This window comes from Lissotriton helveticus, chromosome 1_1 (assembly GCF_964261635.1).
Source record: "Lissotriton helveticus chromosome 1_1, aLisHel1.1, whole genome shotgun sequence".
Taxonomy (NCBI): domain Eukaryota; kingdom Metazoa; phylum Chordata; class Amphibia; order Caudata; family Salamandridae; genus Lissotriton; species Lissotriton helveticus.
This window is the reverse complement of record NC_136057.1, coordinates 622,840,828-622,856,896: the sequence shown is the minus strand read 5'-3', so window position 1 is coordinate 622,856,896 and position 16,069 is coordinate 622,840,828. Positions and strand designations below refer to the sequence as shown.

The following is a 16,069-nucleotide window of genomic DNA, read 5'->3' as shown; positions in this document are numbered from 1 at the left end:
AAATCCCCTGATTAATTTAGGCAGGAAAGGCTAACTATCCTCCATTAGTCCTGACTCACAAGGATTTTTGGTGCCTTCTGTGGCCTTACTGTTCCCGCATTGGCTCCCATTCGGTGCCCTGGCTCATTATAGGGTCTGGGTTGTAAAATTAGCTTCCCTCTAGGTACTCTGACTAGAATACATGAATAAAGAAGTTTCGGCACACTTAAGTTCAGAGTGCCATCGACCTGACCTTCCGAATAAAACTGCCTTGACCCCTGCGATAGATATGTCCATGCAGACTTTTCTAAAGAAATACAACAACAAAAAACACAAGAAGGGCATAGATACGGCTCCAGGGGCCTGTCAAGACAAGCTATTGGAAATCTCTGGCCCATTGGCAAAGATTTTGGAGCGCACAAGACGGATGATGCTATTCACCCGAAGGTCCTAGCTGGATGGACAAAGTGTGCTCTGTCTCCTCGGAAATGCGAACTGTGCCCTTTCTTCGGAGAGACGCAAGCCGGTCCTCCTACGAATTGACCAGCAACTTGTGGAATTGGCATCCGCCGAACCAGGTCCTCTGGCTGAGGGCCAGCTTTTTGGCGAACGTTCGTGAAAGACACTGCAAAGTTTGTTAACACATTCACATCCCTGGACAAGTCACAATCCTCTCTCAAGAGAGTATTCCATCCCCTCTCTGGCAGGGCCAGTCGTGGTAGAGGGCGCTCGACCGGCCCATACAGTCAACAAAGTCCTCAACGTGGATTCGCCCCTAGACGTTGGGGTTATACCCAGCAACCGGACCAGGCCGGATTTTACCCCACTAGATCCCGGGGTTTCCGTGGTCGGTATAACAGAGGGATCAACAGAGGCTTCAGGAACAATGACGCCCAATCCTCGGGTAACAATCCACTTGCTTCCTTTAATTCCTCAGGGGGGCAGACTGATGCATTTTGTGTTCAATTGGGCAAAAATCACCTCAGATGCGTGGATTATGAACACTGTTCAAGGGTATCAAATAGAGTTAATCTGTGTTCCCATTCAATGAGCTCCTCCTGTTCCTATCCATTTTCCCTACAAGAACAGTCTTATAGACTCAGAACTTCGAGAACCTTTGACAAAGTAGGCTATTGAGGTGGGACCCTTAATTCCCGAAGGCTTTTGAAGCAACGTCTTCTTAGTACAAAAGAAAGGAGGAATGAATGAATGAATGGGTGTCTTGTAATGCGCAAACTTAACCCAGGAGGGCATCAAGGCACAGGGAACATACAGACAAAAAACAAAAAGCAGATACCACAGAAATTAAAACGCCTGGGAGAAGAGCCAGGTCTTCAGGAGTTTACGGAAGATCATAAGTGAGGGTTGGCTGGTAAGTTCAGGGGGGAGCGAGTTCCATAGTTTGGGGGCCAAGGTGGAAAAGTCTCTTCCTCCCCACTTAGCCTTTTTAATTCTGGGGACGACGAGCATATTTCTAGAGGCCGAGCGAAGGACTCTGCTCGGGGTATAGAGACTAACAAGGGATCTTATCCCTTCGGAACCTGATCCAAAGACTGCCCTATGGGCCAGGCAGAGGAGTTTGAAAGATATCCTGGCTTGAATAGGTAGCCAGTGGAGATCTTTCCTGGCCAGGGTTGCGGATGCCCGCCTAGGGAGGTTCAGGACCATCCTGGCTGCAGCATTTTGGACTACCTGTAGACGCTGAAGCGATTTCTTATTAATGCCACCATAGAGCGCATTACAATAGTCTAGCCTGGAGGAGACCAGGGCGACTGTTGACTGTTTGCGGGCCTCAGGCGACAGATATGGGGCAATCTTTTTCAGCGTCCAAATGATAGCGCAGAAGGTGGCCACCGTTCTATTGACCTTGAGGTCAAAGGAGAGGGCTGGGTCTATGAGTACGCCCAAATTCCTAGCCCAGTGGGTAGGAAGGGGACACTCTCCTAAGGAGGAAGGCCACCAGTCTCCCGACCATAAATCCTGGCTCCCTCCGAAGACCAAGACCTTCGTCTTTTCCCCATTCAATTTTAGGTGGTTGCATATCATCCACTGCGAGACTGTCTCCATACACGCTTGGAATCTGAGGGCAGAATCTTTTATCGGCTGAGTGGTGGAAACGATAATCTGGGTGTCGTCAGCATACGACAGTACCTGGTACCCAAAAGATCGCACAGTTTTGGCCAGTGGGGTTACGTAGATGTTAAACAGGAGCGGGCTCAACGCAGAGCCCTGCGGAACCCCACATTGCACTGAGTGGGAGGGAGACAAAAAGTTGCCCAGCTTTACTCTCTGCCGCCTTTGATGGAGGAAGGAGGAAAGGAGATTAGTGTTAAATCTCAGAGATTTGAACCCCTTCATTGTCTACAGACATTTCAAGATGGAGGGACTCCGTCTTCTAAGAAACCTGTTACTAGAAAAGGATTGGATGGTTTGTTTGGACCTAAAAGATGCTTACCTAACAGTGCCAATTAGCCCCTCCCACCAGAAATATTTCCAATTTCAAAGGAGGGTTCAGTGGTTTCGAAGCCAAACTCTCCCCTTCGGCCTCTCATCAACCCCTTGGGTTTTCACCAAACTGCTGAAGCCAGTAGTCACTGGTCTAAGAGAAATGGGAGTCCGCATGATCATTTATCTCGATCACATGCTTCTGCTAAGCCAAGATCAGACACAGTTGTGCATTCATTTACAATGGACAATCTCTCTATTGCAAGAGTTGGGGTTTGTTATCAACCTAAAAAAATTCATGACTACACAGTCCCAACAATTGGATTTCTTAGGTTTCTAAATTGACTCAGTGAATGCCCCGTTGCTCTTCCCTGCGACCAAGATCAGATCCATAAAAAGAGAGATTCGAATGACTCAGTCGAGTCGGATGGTTTCTTTGAGGGCCCTGGCGCGGATTGTGGTTCTTCTGCCTTACTCGATCTCGGACCTCTCCATACAGAGCGTTACAACATCTCAAGATCCATTATCTGTAACAAAAGCTCTCGTACGATCACTTGATTGATTTGTCTCAAGACGTTCGAGAAGGATTGCAATGGTGGTTAATTCATATTGAGGCCTGGAATAGAAAAGCCATTTTCAGAGCTTCTCCCGATGTTCTCATCGAATCAGATGCCAGCCGATGGAGCTGGGGAGCAAGATGAGGAGACTTTGCCACAGGTGACCGGTGGTCACCTGTAGAGTTAAAGTTACACATCAATTGTCTAGAATTATTGGCCGGCTTGTTTGCCATCAGGTCGATCTCCCCACTGAAGAGCGATTGCTGCAGGGGGCAGAGCTTGCCGCAAAGCAAGATGGCAGCGTAGGAGAGAAGCTCCGTGAGCCATCGGCGCCATATAAGAGATATCATATTAACTAACCCGCAATATTAGACTGCAATAGAGGGGAATTGCTCCTCGGTGACCACACTGCCGATCTCCGTGATTGAGGCGGCTGCACGGGCGGAAACGAGAGTGAAGAGGGTGGCGGCAGTCTTGTGCCTCGCGGCACAGTGCTGAAGACCTGCCTATAGCCCTGAGCTCGAGATCTGGCTGCCTGCCCGGAAACAGCGCTGCACCTGGATCGAAATTGAGGAACGACCGACGCACCTGCTTAACGTTGAGACCCGCTGCAGGGTAAGTGCTTTGATGCTGGCTGGGCCTGGACCTCGCACGCAGTGGTGGCACAACGGAACATAGTGAGTGCAGCTTGCGCCCGCTGGAAACGAGAAGTGAGACCTGTGGAATGGAGTGAATGACGGCGATCGCGCGCCTCGCGGCCCCTCATTAAGGACTTGACTGCGCCCTGGGGCTCGAGACCGGGCCGCCTGCCTGAAAATAGCGTTGCACCTGGTTTGGAATCGAGGAGCGATGGGCGCAACTGGTCGAAGCTGAGACCTGCTGTGGGGTAGGTGCTGAGGAGCTGCTGGAGCCTGGCCCCCGCACGCTGGGGTGGTGCAATACAGCATAGAGCGGACGGATTGCGGCCTCATCCCCTCTCACGGCACGCAGCCTGACTCCCACGTACGCGGCTCTCGGCGCGAGTGCTCTTTGGACAGCTGTAGACTCTGGGCTCTCCTGAGGACATATGTTGCGGAGGAGGCCCTAGGGCGTGGTGCCGCTGCCTCGGGTAGAGCTGTGCGCAGTGCCCTCTGACGTCCGCCTGCTGGGCTGACTTGACGCCTGGTGCTCGACCTTTCTGCCGGCTGTGTGCCCCCTGGGGACGAAGTGGAGCATTCCTCTGCGGCGGTGGGACTGTCATATCTCCGCTTAAGAAAACGTCTAGTGGGAAGCGCTGGGGAAGACATCCTTCTGGAGTGCTGGGACTGCTCCCCTGACGTGGAGGTAGCGGCGAGCCCCCGCTCTTTTCAGCTCATTGTTTGGCGCCTGCCTGCGGATGGGAGAAGATTTGGGAGTCGGGCACGCGACCAGGGGGGTCATATGAAGAACGACCGGGGTCCACACTTCTGACACTCACACTACCACCTCTGGGCCCAGGACTTTGATAGTGGGGAGGCCTTGAGCACTCGGTAAACACTGCACGCGGGGGGGGAAGGTATCATAGCTGGCCTTTTTACTAACAGATAGGGCTTGATTGGGACTTCACCAGCAGTGTAACTGCTACTACCCCACGACCTGAGCTGCAATTCGTCGCCTTGCGGGAGCTTCATCCAGCGACATGGGCAGGGTGGACAAAACGCAAACTAAACTGCCATTTGACGCTAAAGCCACCAGGCATAAGGAAACGGATCGGGCTTGATCCGCAGACACCAGGGCGGATGCCCCGGAGGAGGAGATCGGAGACGTGAAGCAAATGTTTGCCACTATACAAAAAAGCCTGATGACGATGGATGGGAAAATAGACTCCCTGCTCTATCGTATGTACAGGATGACGGAGAGGCTCGACAAACAAGCGGAGTACACAGACATGGTGGAGAGGCGGATCACGGGGGTTGAAGAAGCACAAACTGAAACGGACCAGGCACTTCGGCAAATGGCCAAAACCATCATGGAGCTACAAGATAAGACCAAAGATTTAGAGGCCCGTTCACGCCGTAGCAATTTATGCATAACGGGACTTCCGGAATCGACCTAGATGGGTACTGTAGAGCAATTCATCGAAAAGCTTCTGACCTCTTTGCTGGGCAGTGAGTACTTCTCAGACATTTTTGTGGTAGAAAGAGCTCACCGATCTTTGGTGCCGAGACCTGCCCAGGGTGCACGACCGGGGTCCACACTTCTGACACTCACACTACCACCTCTGGGCCCAGGACTTTGATAGTGGGGAGGCCTTGAGCACTCGGTAAACACTGCACGCGGGGGGGAAGGTATCATAGCTGGCCTTTTTACTAACAGTTAGGGCGTGATTGGGACTTCACCAGCAGTGTAACTGCTACTACCCCACGACCTGAGCTGCAATTCGTCGCCTTGCGGGAGCTTCATCCAGCGACATGGGCAGGGTGGACAAAACGCAAACTAAACTGCCATTTGACGCTAAAGCCACCAGGCATAAGGAAACGGATCGGGCTTGATCCGCAGACACCAGGGCGGATGCCCCGGAGGAGGAGATCGGAGACGTGAAGCAAATGTTTGCCACTATACAAAAAAGCCTGATGACGATGGATGGGAAAATCGACTCCCTGCTCTATCGTATGTACAGGATGACGGAGAGGCTCGACAAACAAGCGGAGTACACAGACATGGCGGAGAGGCGGATCACGGGGTTGAAGAAGCACAAACTGAAACGGACCAGGCACTTCGGCAAATGGCCAAAACCATCATGGAGCTACAAGATAAGACCAACGATTTAGAGGCCCGTTCACGCCGTAGCAATTTATGCATAACGGGACTTCCGGAATCGACCTAGATGGGTACTGTAGAGCAATTCATCGAAAAGCTTCTGACCTCTTTGCTGGGCAGTGAGTACTTCTCAGACATTTTTGTGGTAGAAAGAGCTCACCGATCTTTGGTGCCGAGACCTGCCCAGGGTGCCCCAACGTGGCCGATAATTGCTAAACTCTTGAATTACCGGGACTCTGCTTTGAGACACGCCAGAGAGCTAGGCGAACTCCAGTATGAGGGATCTGCAATCTCTATCTACCCAGACTTTACGGAAGGAGTACAGGAAGCCCGTCACCAATTCAATCCCCTAAAAACGGCAACACCGAGACCACAACATTACGTACGCTATGTTCTATTCGGCTAAGTTGAGGGTTAACATGAATGGCACTACACGTATCTTCACAGAACTGAAATCACTGCAAAAGTCACTGAAAGACTTACTCAAGAAGGCGAGACAGGAGTTGAAGCAGGATGGTACGACGGGGATGGAGGCGGATACACGAGGGAGTTCCCTAGAATATAATGATTAGAACTTTGACTGTGTATCTTTATCACTCTACATTAGCGAACTTCTTACAAAATTCCCCCTAAGTTGTATCAGATGACCGGCGCACTGGGCGCAATGGCACCATGGCACCGCTCACCCCAACTGTATTTAGTGTGTTGCTGAAAGGACTATGGATGCCAGATTCCACCAACTCAAACCGCAAGTAAAAGTGCCCTCAAATATTATAGGGCTGGAATAGCTTAAGATATTAGATCATTGTGGACAGCGATCTGTTCAGACTGGGGCCTTTTCATCGCACGTCCTGTGGTGGCTCGCAGACTGCACAATACGTGGCAACCCCATGTCAGGGATTACACATTTTTCTCTGCTGCATATAAGATGCATGTATTGGCCACTTTTTAGCTACCCCTCCTCTGCTGTATTGCGTCACTAATGCCACCATTGAACGATGCTCTCTTTCAGATCACGTAACCATTACTATGACAATGCAGATAACCGCATCACCCGCATAGAGCCCGCACTGGCAACTCCGCAATACCATGCTGAAGTCCAGCCCATGGTAGATAGGTTAGGGCGGTACTTGTGGATTACCTATCCTTATATGACAATGTGGACTCTGCCTTCTCCTCCATATGGGAAACCCTAAAACTGGTAGTCTGAGGAGAGCTTATCGTTCGCTCATAGGCATTGAGATAAGTGTGCGGACCTTGAGATGGAGGTCTGGGAAATGGAGGCTATCCACACCAGAGTGGTGCGACCAGGATTTGGAGGGAACTGGAAAAGGCCAGGTTGCAGCTCAAAAGGTTAGATCTTGAGCGGGTAAAATGTAGGGGCCGGATGTTAGCTCATAGGCTTCGTAGCAAAGTGTGTGCTGGTTCAGTGAAAAACATCTACATGGACTTCAACATTGAGGCGGGAGATGCCGAAGGCACTGGCGGGACTTTTCAGAAATATTATGCTTGCTATATTCGCCAGCGGTGGGCTCGGCTATAGAACCAGCGGGATATCTAGGGAATATTGGCTTCACTACTCTACCTCCAGAAGAGGCGCACATTTTCGATCAGCCTATCCGCATAGAGGAAGTGATCTCTGCGATTGCACTCCTGAAACCTCTTAAGTCCCCGATCCGGATGGTTTCAGGGCTCTGTTCTATAAAACCTTTTGCTCAGACCTGGTTCCTCTACTCTTCAACTATCACGGAGACGAGCTCTCTAACACATTCTATGCTGGAAGTCTCCATATCGGTAATGCCCAAGCCCGGCAATGATCCGACCCATGTGGGTCGTACCGGCCCATATTGTTAAACATGGACGAGAAACTCTTTGCAAGTGTTTCAGCATACCGTGTCAGTCCCTCATGCCAGGTCTTATTGACCCCTATCAATCGTGTTTCATTCCCTCTCGCCAGTGTGGGGAGAACACTAAGCATATATACCACTTTATAGACAAAGGACACCAGTCATGCGGAGAAGACTTACTGGTAGCAATAGACGGAGAAAAGGCGTTCAACTGGGGACATTGGCCCTACCTTTGATACGCTGAAGCTGTTCGGCTTTGGTGAGTTTCTAGAAATGGATTCATAGTATATTTAGAACGCACCCGAGCCCCAGTTAAGGTTAAAGGAGCTAAGTCCTGCCATTTTTATTTGGGTCAGGGTACTTGTCAGGGTTGCCCATTATCGCCGCTTCTCTTCGCTCTGTATGTGGAGTCCTTAGCACAATGGCTATGAGACAGTCCTGCGGTGATGGGGAATCCATTCGGATCTGACCACTATCTGATCAGTCTACAAATGGGATATTTAAGGAGGCATAGAAGGAGTACAGGCTGTGCTGCGGGAATTTCGAGCTGCTCAGGACTAGCTGTAAATTGGGCTAAGTCTTATTTGTGCCCCTTACATCCGGATTCCCCCCGACGGTATTATGTGGTTGATTGAACCTTATCTGGTGCGTTGGGAATACTGTATATTCCGCTACCTCAGGATCAACATATACTATGAGACAAAGACATAATCAATTGCAATTTCACAAGAGCTAGAGACTCGCTACGGCCTCACAGGGCGTTCTGAGATACGCTACCACTCACAGTGCAGGGCCGAGTCTTCTTGCCAAAATTGATGATGCTGCCAAGGCTGCTATACTTTTTTCATAACCTCCCAGTTCACATCCCTTATTCCACCTTTCGCACACTACACTGTTGAACAGCTTTATCTGGAACAAAGGAAGGAGGCGCATTGACCTATGCAAAGTGCAATTGCCTGTGGAGCTGGGTGTGGGGGTTTGGATGCCCCTAACTTTGAAAATTATTATCTGCAAGCGCATTTGCATTGGCCTACAGGCTGGTTGGCTGCCTTACAGGGGAACTGAGCCTACCTGACATTACACAGGTGTGGCAAATAGTTAATCACACCTTTCTACCTAATGCCAAATGCCTACCACATGCGAACAGTTTGTTTCAGATAGTGTATACAAGTCTACGCTGCAGTTTGCAACTCTTGACACGTATACCCTGTTACTCCCTTAAGAGTCCAGTGAGTGCACTTGAGCCCTTTGGAACATGCTGGGTATGGCTGGAGTGGAGGCCTAGGAGGCAACAGGAGCAAGCACCCTAGGGGCACTCTTTCCAGATGGTGCACTATGAGCAGTTGTGTGTGGAGTACAACCTCTTGGCGGGGCACTTCCTAGCTTATAGTAGATTTCTGCCATCATTGGAGAGACACTGGGACATCATAGCCACTGAACCTGTCCAAAACCATCTGATACATACATACATTATACGTAAAGGATAGCGGTCATAAACTTATTACATGGCTGGTTCGAGCACTCCATTTCACCACACAGGATCCTCTAGCTGTGATTCGGAGGTGCCGGGAGGCAGACGTGGGCAGAGCGTTAACACAAAAAGGAGTGGGAGAAAGTCTTACGCTACCCAGTGAAAGTATTGAGGAATGCACAGTTCCAATATATTCAGCATATTATCATCCATAGGGCCTATCTTACTCCGGCTGGCTTCCACAGCATATTTGGATCCTCTTCTAAATGCCCCAGATGTTCACAGCTGAGTGCGGATATGCTGCACATGTTCTAGAACAGCCCTGAGGCGGTGACACTGTGGGGACGGGTGTCTGGAGCACTGGAGGAGGCGACTGGTTGCTCAGATATCTGCTCACTGGAGGGTGCTCTGCTAGGTCTATTTAAACATCCTTAGGGTGCAAAGGCAACTGCCACCTTCATTGATTTGGCACTACTGATCACTCGCAGGCTCATTGCCATGCACTAGAAAACACAGACACTGCCAGGGCTACTACACTAGCGTAAGGCGATGCTTAAATAGGGGCGTGCAGAGGTGGTGGTCCTCAGGCGAGAAGAGGCTCGTAGGCTGCGCAAACATCCTATTGCAGGAGACTGGGAAACACTACTGACATATTTACATAATACAGCAAGGATCTGGCTGACTGTCACTACTGTTTCGCTCAATGTGGACTTCTCCTGGCACACTTGAGGCATTTGGGATTTCCTCCTAGCACTTACACTTGCTTCAGGTACCTGCGCCTCCATGTAAACTGTTCTGCAGTACTGTTGCTTCTGCATATATGTCTATTGGGCCTATGCTACAAACGCCAGTAATTGCTCTGCAGGTGCTGTGTTACCTTATCAAGTCATGCTTAGTTGCCTAAATTGTCTTATCGCACTCCTCGGGGGACCCCCCCTTGATATGCAATGGAAAGGTTGCAGTACGTTATAGCTACAATTTGCCATTACCGACTGAGGACCTGTCACCGCATGGTTTTGTTGGTTTGAATGGGTTTCCTTTTAGTATTATGCCAGTTAAACAGGCTGAACCAGGAACTCCTACTGATATTGCCGTAATGGCATGGGTGCTACTTGCAATGTAATGGAGAGGCTGCATGTCAACATGTAATCTGAAATGATGTGATGTAAACGTTGGTTATGTTATTAAAGGAAATAAAATTGGTTTTTAAAATAAAGTTAACAAAATAAAATCTTATTACATAGGCCTTGTGATTAATGGCTGCCGGTTTTACTCAGTGAGCTTATTGAAGATTGTAGCATGGAATATGAGAGGCAATTACGGATTTCTCAAATCAGTTAGGCTGCACTATGGTAATTGTGTGATATTTAACTATTTCATTGAGACGGTAAAGGTTCAAATATAAGAGCATTAGAATACTTGTTCAAAACAATATTTTCTAGGATCATTTCCACACAAATAAAGCATAGTTTGATTCACAATGAAAGCACAATATATTGCTCAATTAAAAGGAAAACAAAAACAAAAAAACAAAAACACAAAAAATTATAAAAATCCCTAAACAGCTCCGCAAGTCTAATACTGAATCCTTTAATAAAACATACATTTCCACCAGTGTCATCCATTCCATACTACAGAACAGAAAAGAAATTACCTGTAGCGAGATCCTGTAATCTTTTCCTGGTGTAAATCGATTGACATCAGCATCCCAAAGCTTATTGAAAAGTTTTGATAGTTCATGATTTAAATTCTGCCTATGCAGGAAAGGAATGTAATTACCATTAAATTAGGAGCTCATCAATAAGGAGTGTTTGCAAGTAGATTCTTACTTTTTTTACTAGTTTCAATGGAAAGGTTACACCTCTAAAACATATGTTTAACTGTGGGTTGAAACCACCACAAAAACTTGGTCAAGAGGGTGATAATTTAGACATTTCCAGTTATAGTTACATCAGACATTCATTACGGAGCAGGAGCTATGTAAATGCCTGCAGTGCATGCAACATTGGGGTGTTTGGGGTTGGAGAAGGGAGGCAACTACGGAATGTTGGTCAGGTGTAGAAGGGAGTGGGGGTTGTTAAGGGAAGACGGCAATCCAGTGACAAAATGCATGCATCAAGGAGTAAATGAACGTAGAGGAGTTGCAGAGAGGTTTGGGAGTGGTACAGTAATTTTGGGAGCGGAAGTTTATAGGCTTACCGCCTTGTACAGAGAACTGCGGTACACTGCCCAGTATTTTGGCCAATGTTGGTAATTTAGATTGTCTTACTATGGATTTTTGTTTTGTGCTTTTACTGTAGATGATGCAAGAACTAACTTTCAAAAGAACCCTGAATGACGACAATAGTAATACATACATTTAAACATCTCAGTGAATTTTTTCCTGTTACCAACTTTAGTGTTACATCTTGATGTGCATTATTTTAAAAATCTATACAACTGAAACATGTTATTTGAGAGGTATATGCTTTTTATTCACAGTTATTTTATGGGTAAAGATAACACTTACCTGGTCTGCACAATGAATTAAAACCCCACCAAAGGGTGGTTTCCCTTCCACTCTTTTTAATTAAAAATAAACAATGACATTTGTTTTGAGTATAGAATACTCACATTATCGATTGAAGTACCCCACCATCATATCTGTACATATTATTTTAATTATGTTTTAAACACTTGTCTCATTTAATATATATATATATATATATATATATATATATATATATATATATATATATATATATTTTTTTTTCCCCAGGAAAACAGTCCAAAGCGAGGTTGCAAGTGGTTGCCTCTTCCGGGGTAGGGGGTCTGTATGCGGAATCAACCAGTTTCCGTGGGATAATAACCAACTCGCACTCGCCCAACTATCTCTCGCACTCCAGCCGGTAATGCTCCGAGAAACTGGAAACGGACACCAAATATAGGGGCCAATTAGGATCGCGGTTTTCCCACATCCTCCGGGCCGGCGGAAGCCACCGCCTGCCCGGAGGATGCGGGAAAACCGCTGGGGAGGCACAAAAGACCCACCCCCAAATTAGGATGGCGGTGGGTCTCAAAATCGGTCCGCAGCTTTTCCGCCGCGGTCGCCTTCCGACCGCTGCGGAAATGCTCTAACATGGCTGGCGGTGTCTATCAGACACCGCCAGCCATATTAGGATGGCGAAAAACAGATGCCTTTCCGCGGCGGATTCTCCGCCGTGGAAAGGCATACGGTGAATTCTTTGGGGGCCTGTTGCGGGCCCCCAGGGTGAGTGGGGGGTGCACATGTAGGTACCCCCCTGCATTTGCGTGCACGAAGCGGCAGGCATCGCGCGGTGCCTGCCGCTTTGTGCATGCAAATGCTAAGCATGCATATTTAACCTTGCGGCGGGTGCTGCTTCAAGCAGCACCCGCCGCAATGTTAAATATTGCGGATGTGACCGCCAGGCTGGCGGTCACATCCTAATTGCACTGGAGGGACCGCCGCTGCCCCTGCGGACGGTCCCTCCTCCTCTAGGGTGGCGGACGGACACAGGTCCGTCCGCCATCCTAATGAGCCCCATAGTGTGGTTGTAGCAGGTCTTGATTTTATTCAGCCATGGTCAGACGCGTTTCGAATACCGAGGTATCCTTGATCACCTTGATTCCCAATCGGAAACCATAGCAACCCGGTTACGCATTACAACGAGAACCTCCCGTTTATACTAATATTGGTAAAATACCAGGTTTCTACCAGCCATCATGCCCCTGTGGGCAAGCATATCTCTATATGCATAAATGTTGACCATTAATAGTGACAAGCTATAAAATTAAATGTAACCCCAGTGGGTAAAAGTACAAATAAATACAGAGCAGATGGCTGGTAGAAACCTGGTATTTTACCAATATTAGTATAAACAGGAGGTTCTCGTTGTAATGTGTAACCGGGTTGCTATGGTTTCCGATTGGGAATCATGGGAAGTGTGGTCCGGTAATTGAAACGCAATGCCGGTTCAAATTGGAAGCTATGTTTTTTTTAGAAATAATATGTTTACAAAGAGCGCTAGTATTATGCTGGCATCTACATGAAAAGAATGTATTTACTTGCTCTGTATCGAATAAGAAATAAATTTGACTGCCGAATGATCGCAAAATGAGTTGTATAAGTCTTTTTTCACTACTGGTGAAAGGAATGTCACGTGATGTTTTGTTGTGGTATAACTTTAATGATGTTGTAACACACCCATATTCGTGAACAAGCAGCGGACGCTGCGAAACGCGTCGGGTTGATTTTGTTAATAAATCTCAGTAAGGAGCGTATTAGGTCCTCAGCGTGTTGTCTGGTTCACTGGGAAGATGACTGTTGTTGAAGTATATGTATATATATATATATATATATATATATATATATATATATATATATATATATATCTATATCCAAAGACTCCTCGCCACACGCCCAAACATTTCCCAGCATTCACCTCCGGAAAAACAAATGACGATGAGCAAAACCCAGGTGTGGTGCAATTATTTCAGTGCTTTATTTCGTGCATGAAAATCGCCAGCATGTCATATATATATATATATATATATATATATGTCATATATATATTGGATTCATCTTTGTATGTTTATATGAAATGCGTGATTTTAGCTGTGTACTTTTATGGTTGTATTTTTTTAATACATCCAAATAAAGTTTATGAAAGAAAGAGTATAGAATACGTTCAATTTTTAGATGTGTGAATGTCCATTATGCATTCATTATTAAAAACATTTACATTACTGATTTTTTATGGAGTCTGTTGTTAAAGGGGTTTCGAACTAGCATTGCTATCCAACATATTTTTGGTCTGAGGAGACAAAATGTGAAATACGTAGATAAATGGATAAGCTCATGTAAAACAAGATAACAAGTGGGACTGCTGAAATCTAAGTTTAAGAAAAGGAAATAATGCATTGTTTAATGTAGCGATCCTGATACCTTCGTGTCTAGCCAGTGCTATATAAAACTCTTTAAATAAATAAATAAATAAATAAATTTTGGGATCTTTGAGCAGTTTGCTGGTGTGATATGGTTTGTGTTAGTGAGTTTTGTGTGATGGAATATAGAATGCCAGTTTGATGTCGTAGATGAGGGAACAGTCGTTTCTTGCCCACATGGTACATGTAGGCCATTGTGGTCTTGATAAACACGGACAAGATTTGGTTGCCAATGCAGATCTCGTCCATAAAATAATCAGAGAATCTGCGTGCATGAAATCAGATCGCACAGATGTACTAAAGTTCCCATTTATCTTTTAAGGAGTTCCACAGCTGATAAAAAATAGGTCTAGTGTCCGTGCGTGTAGGGCATTCCTGTGATCTCACTTTGATCATTCTCAGAAGCCAGGTGATCATCCTTGGTCCCAGAGATTACCTTGCTAAAATGGGGGTTGAACCGTGCTCTTGGGAAGATATTTACTAATCCATCATGGTCTTCCCCTTCCATGTGTTTGCTGCTGCTGTAAAACTATAACAATCAGGAGTTGAAGGTAGTCTGGTCCAAAAGGCCTCCAGATTAGTCTGCAGAAGCCTTGGAGTCTACGTTCTTTGATGGCTGTCCTCCTTTTTCAGTGCTTTCAGGTCCCTCCTGCAACAGCCCTTGCCTTTCCCGACATGTTCATTTCTATAGTGCAGATCCGCAGGTTTAAGACCTCAACCTCTGCTTGGCTACATAAAACCAGTTAAATCCAAACTAGAATATTCGGATTAATTTCACTCATCTAATCCAGAGGTTTTCAGCAAGGAAAAAACGACCACAAATAGTCTGGCTAAACAGATACATTTTTGTAGCTTTATTATTCTAGTGTTTGCTGGGACTGAAAACATCCCTTGTATGGCTCTGGAGAGCAAGTATCTGTCCTGCGTTTCCCATGGAAAGAATGTTGGTTGTTGGATTTTTTTGAGATGTGAAAATAGCGTATATGAGCGGAGGGCCAACTGAGACATTGATTACGATCTAGCACAGACACTTTATGGAAAGACACACCATGTGCCCCCCATCTTATACTGACGAGGATTACCATCAGCTCACAGGTTGACGAGGACATACAGTAATGGCAGCAACGGATAACAGTGAAAGGGGAGGCTGTAGGAAGCTGGCTCTGAATATACTATACCAAAGTAAGGTATTGTGTGCACAGAGTCTAGTGGATCCCCAAACATATAGCAAGGGCTAAATTGGATAATCACTAACAGCTCTTTGTGGGAGTATGGTCATGTAGGTAGGCTTATTAGGAGGGTGTATTAAGCATTTATTGTATTTACTCAATAAAAAACAATACTTATGTTTTATTTCTAAAACCAAGCAGGACTTGGCACAAGTAAGGAGGATATGCTTTCAAATGCAAAACGTTACAAGAAAATACAGTTGTGGTTGGTACTGCAATCGTTACAGGTTTGTATTTGCTTTTAAAACAGTTTCAAAAACGTGGAAATTACTTTTGATTACTTTTGCATTTGCTTTTGGAATACATCGACTACTCAGGGTAATATGTCTAGATATCACACAGTGGATCCTACAATACAAAGGTAAGTAAGGCACTTTATGATTACTTAGGTTTTCATACAAAAGGTCAGTTCAATACAACAATTTTGGAACAAAAATCATAACCTTCTTTTCTCACATAGTAACTAATGTGATCGTTTTGCAGGTAAGTAAATGACCTTCAAGAATACTTTTTGGGGGTTAGAACCAAGGTACCCCGAGGTTAAGTTAGGAACTCAAATTGCACTGCCAGCTGCACTGGGGCAGCCGGGTGCAGTGTGAAGGGGCCCAATGTTAGCCAAAGGGGCTAAGGGGGCCATTCCCTGCCCCCCTCAACTTAAGCCTTGCTTGATTTTGATCAGCCGCCTTCAGCTACTGCTTTGAGGCAGCGTCAATTATATCCTGGATCAGCCCACAAGAGTATTTCTCAATATCAGGGGGCCTTTGGTCAGGGTCTGCTTACAAGCAGGCCACTCTGGTGTGGGAGAGCAGCTTTTGGGGT

At 46.6% G+C, this 16,069-nt stretch overlaps 1 protein-coding gene across 1 annotated transcript in view; it reads right to left on the bottom strand.

Moving 5' to 3' along the window:
• LOC144770289 (poly(U)-specific endoribonuclease-like) overlaps positions 1 to 16,069 on the bottom strand; it is a 364,086-nt gene that overhangs the window by 307,592 nt on the left and 40,425 nt on the right. Inside the window, exon 2 of the mRNA XM_078654688.1 lies at positions 10,732 to 10,831. Coding sequence (XP_078510814.1) covers positions 10,732 to 10,831 — 100 coding nt within the window. The remainder of the gene's footprint in view (positions 1 to 10,731; positions 10,832 to 16,069) is intronic.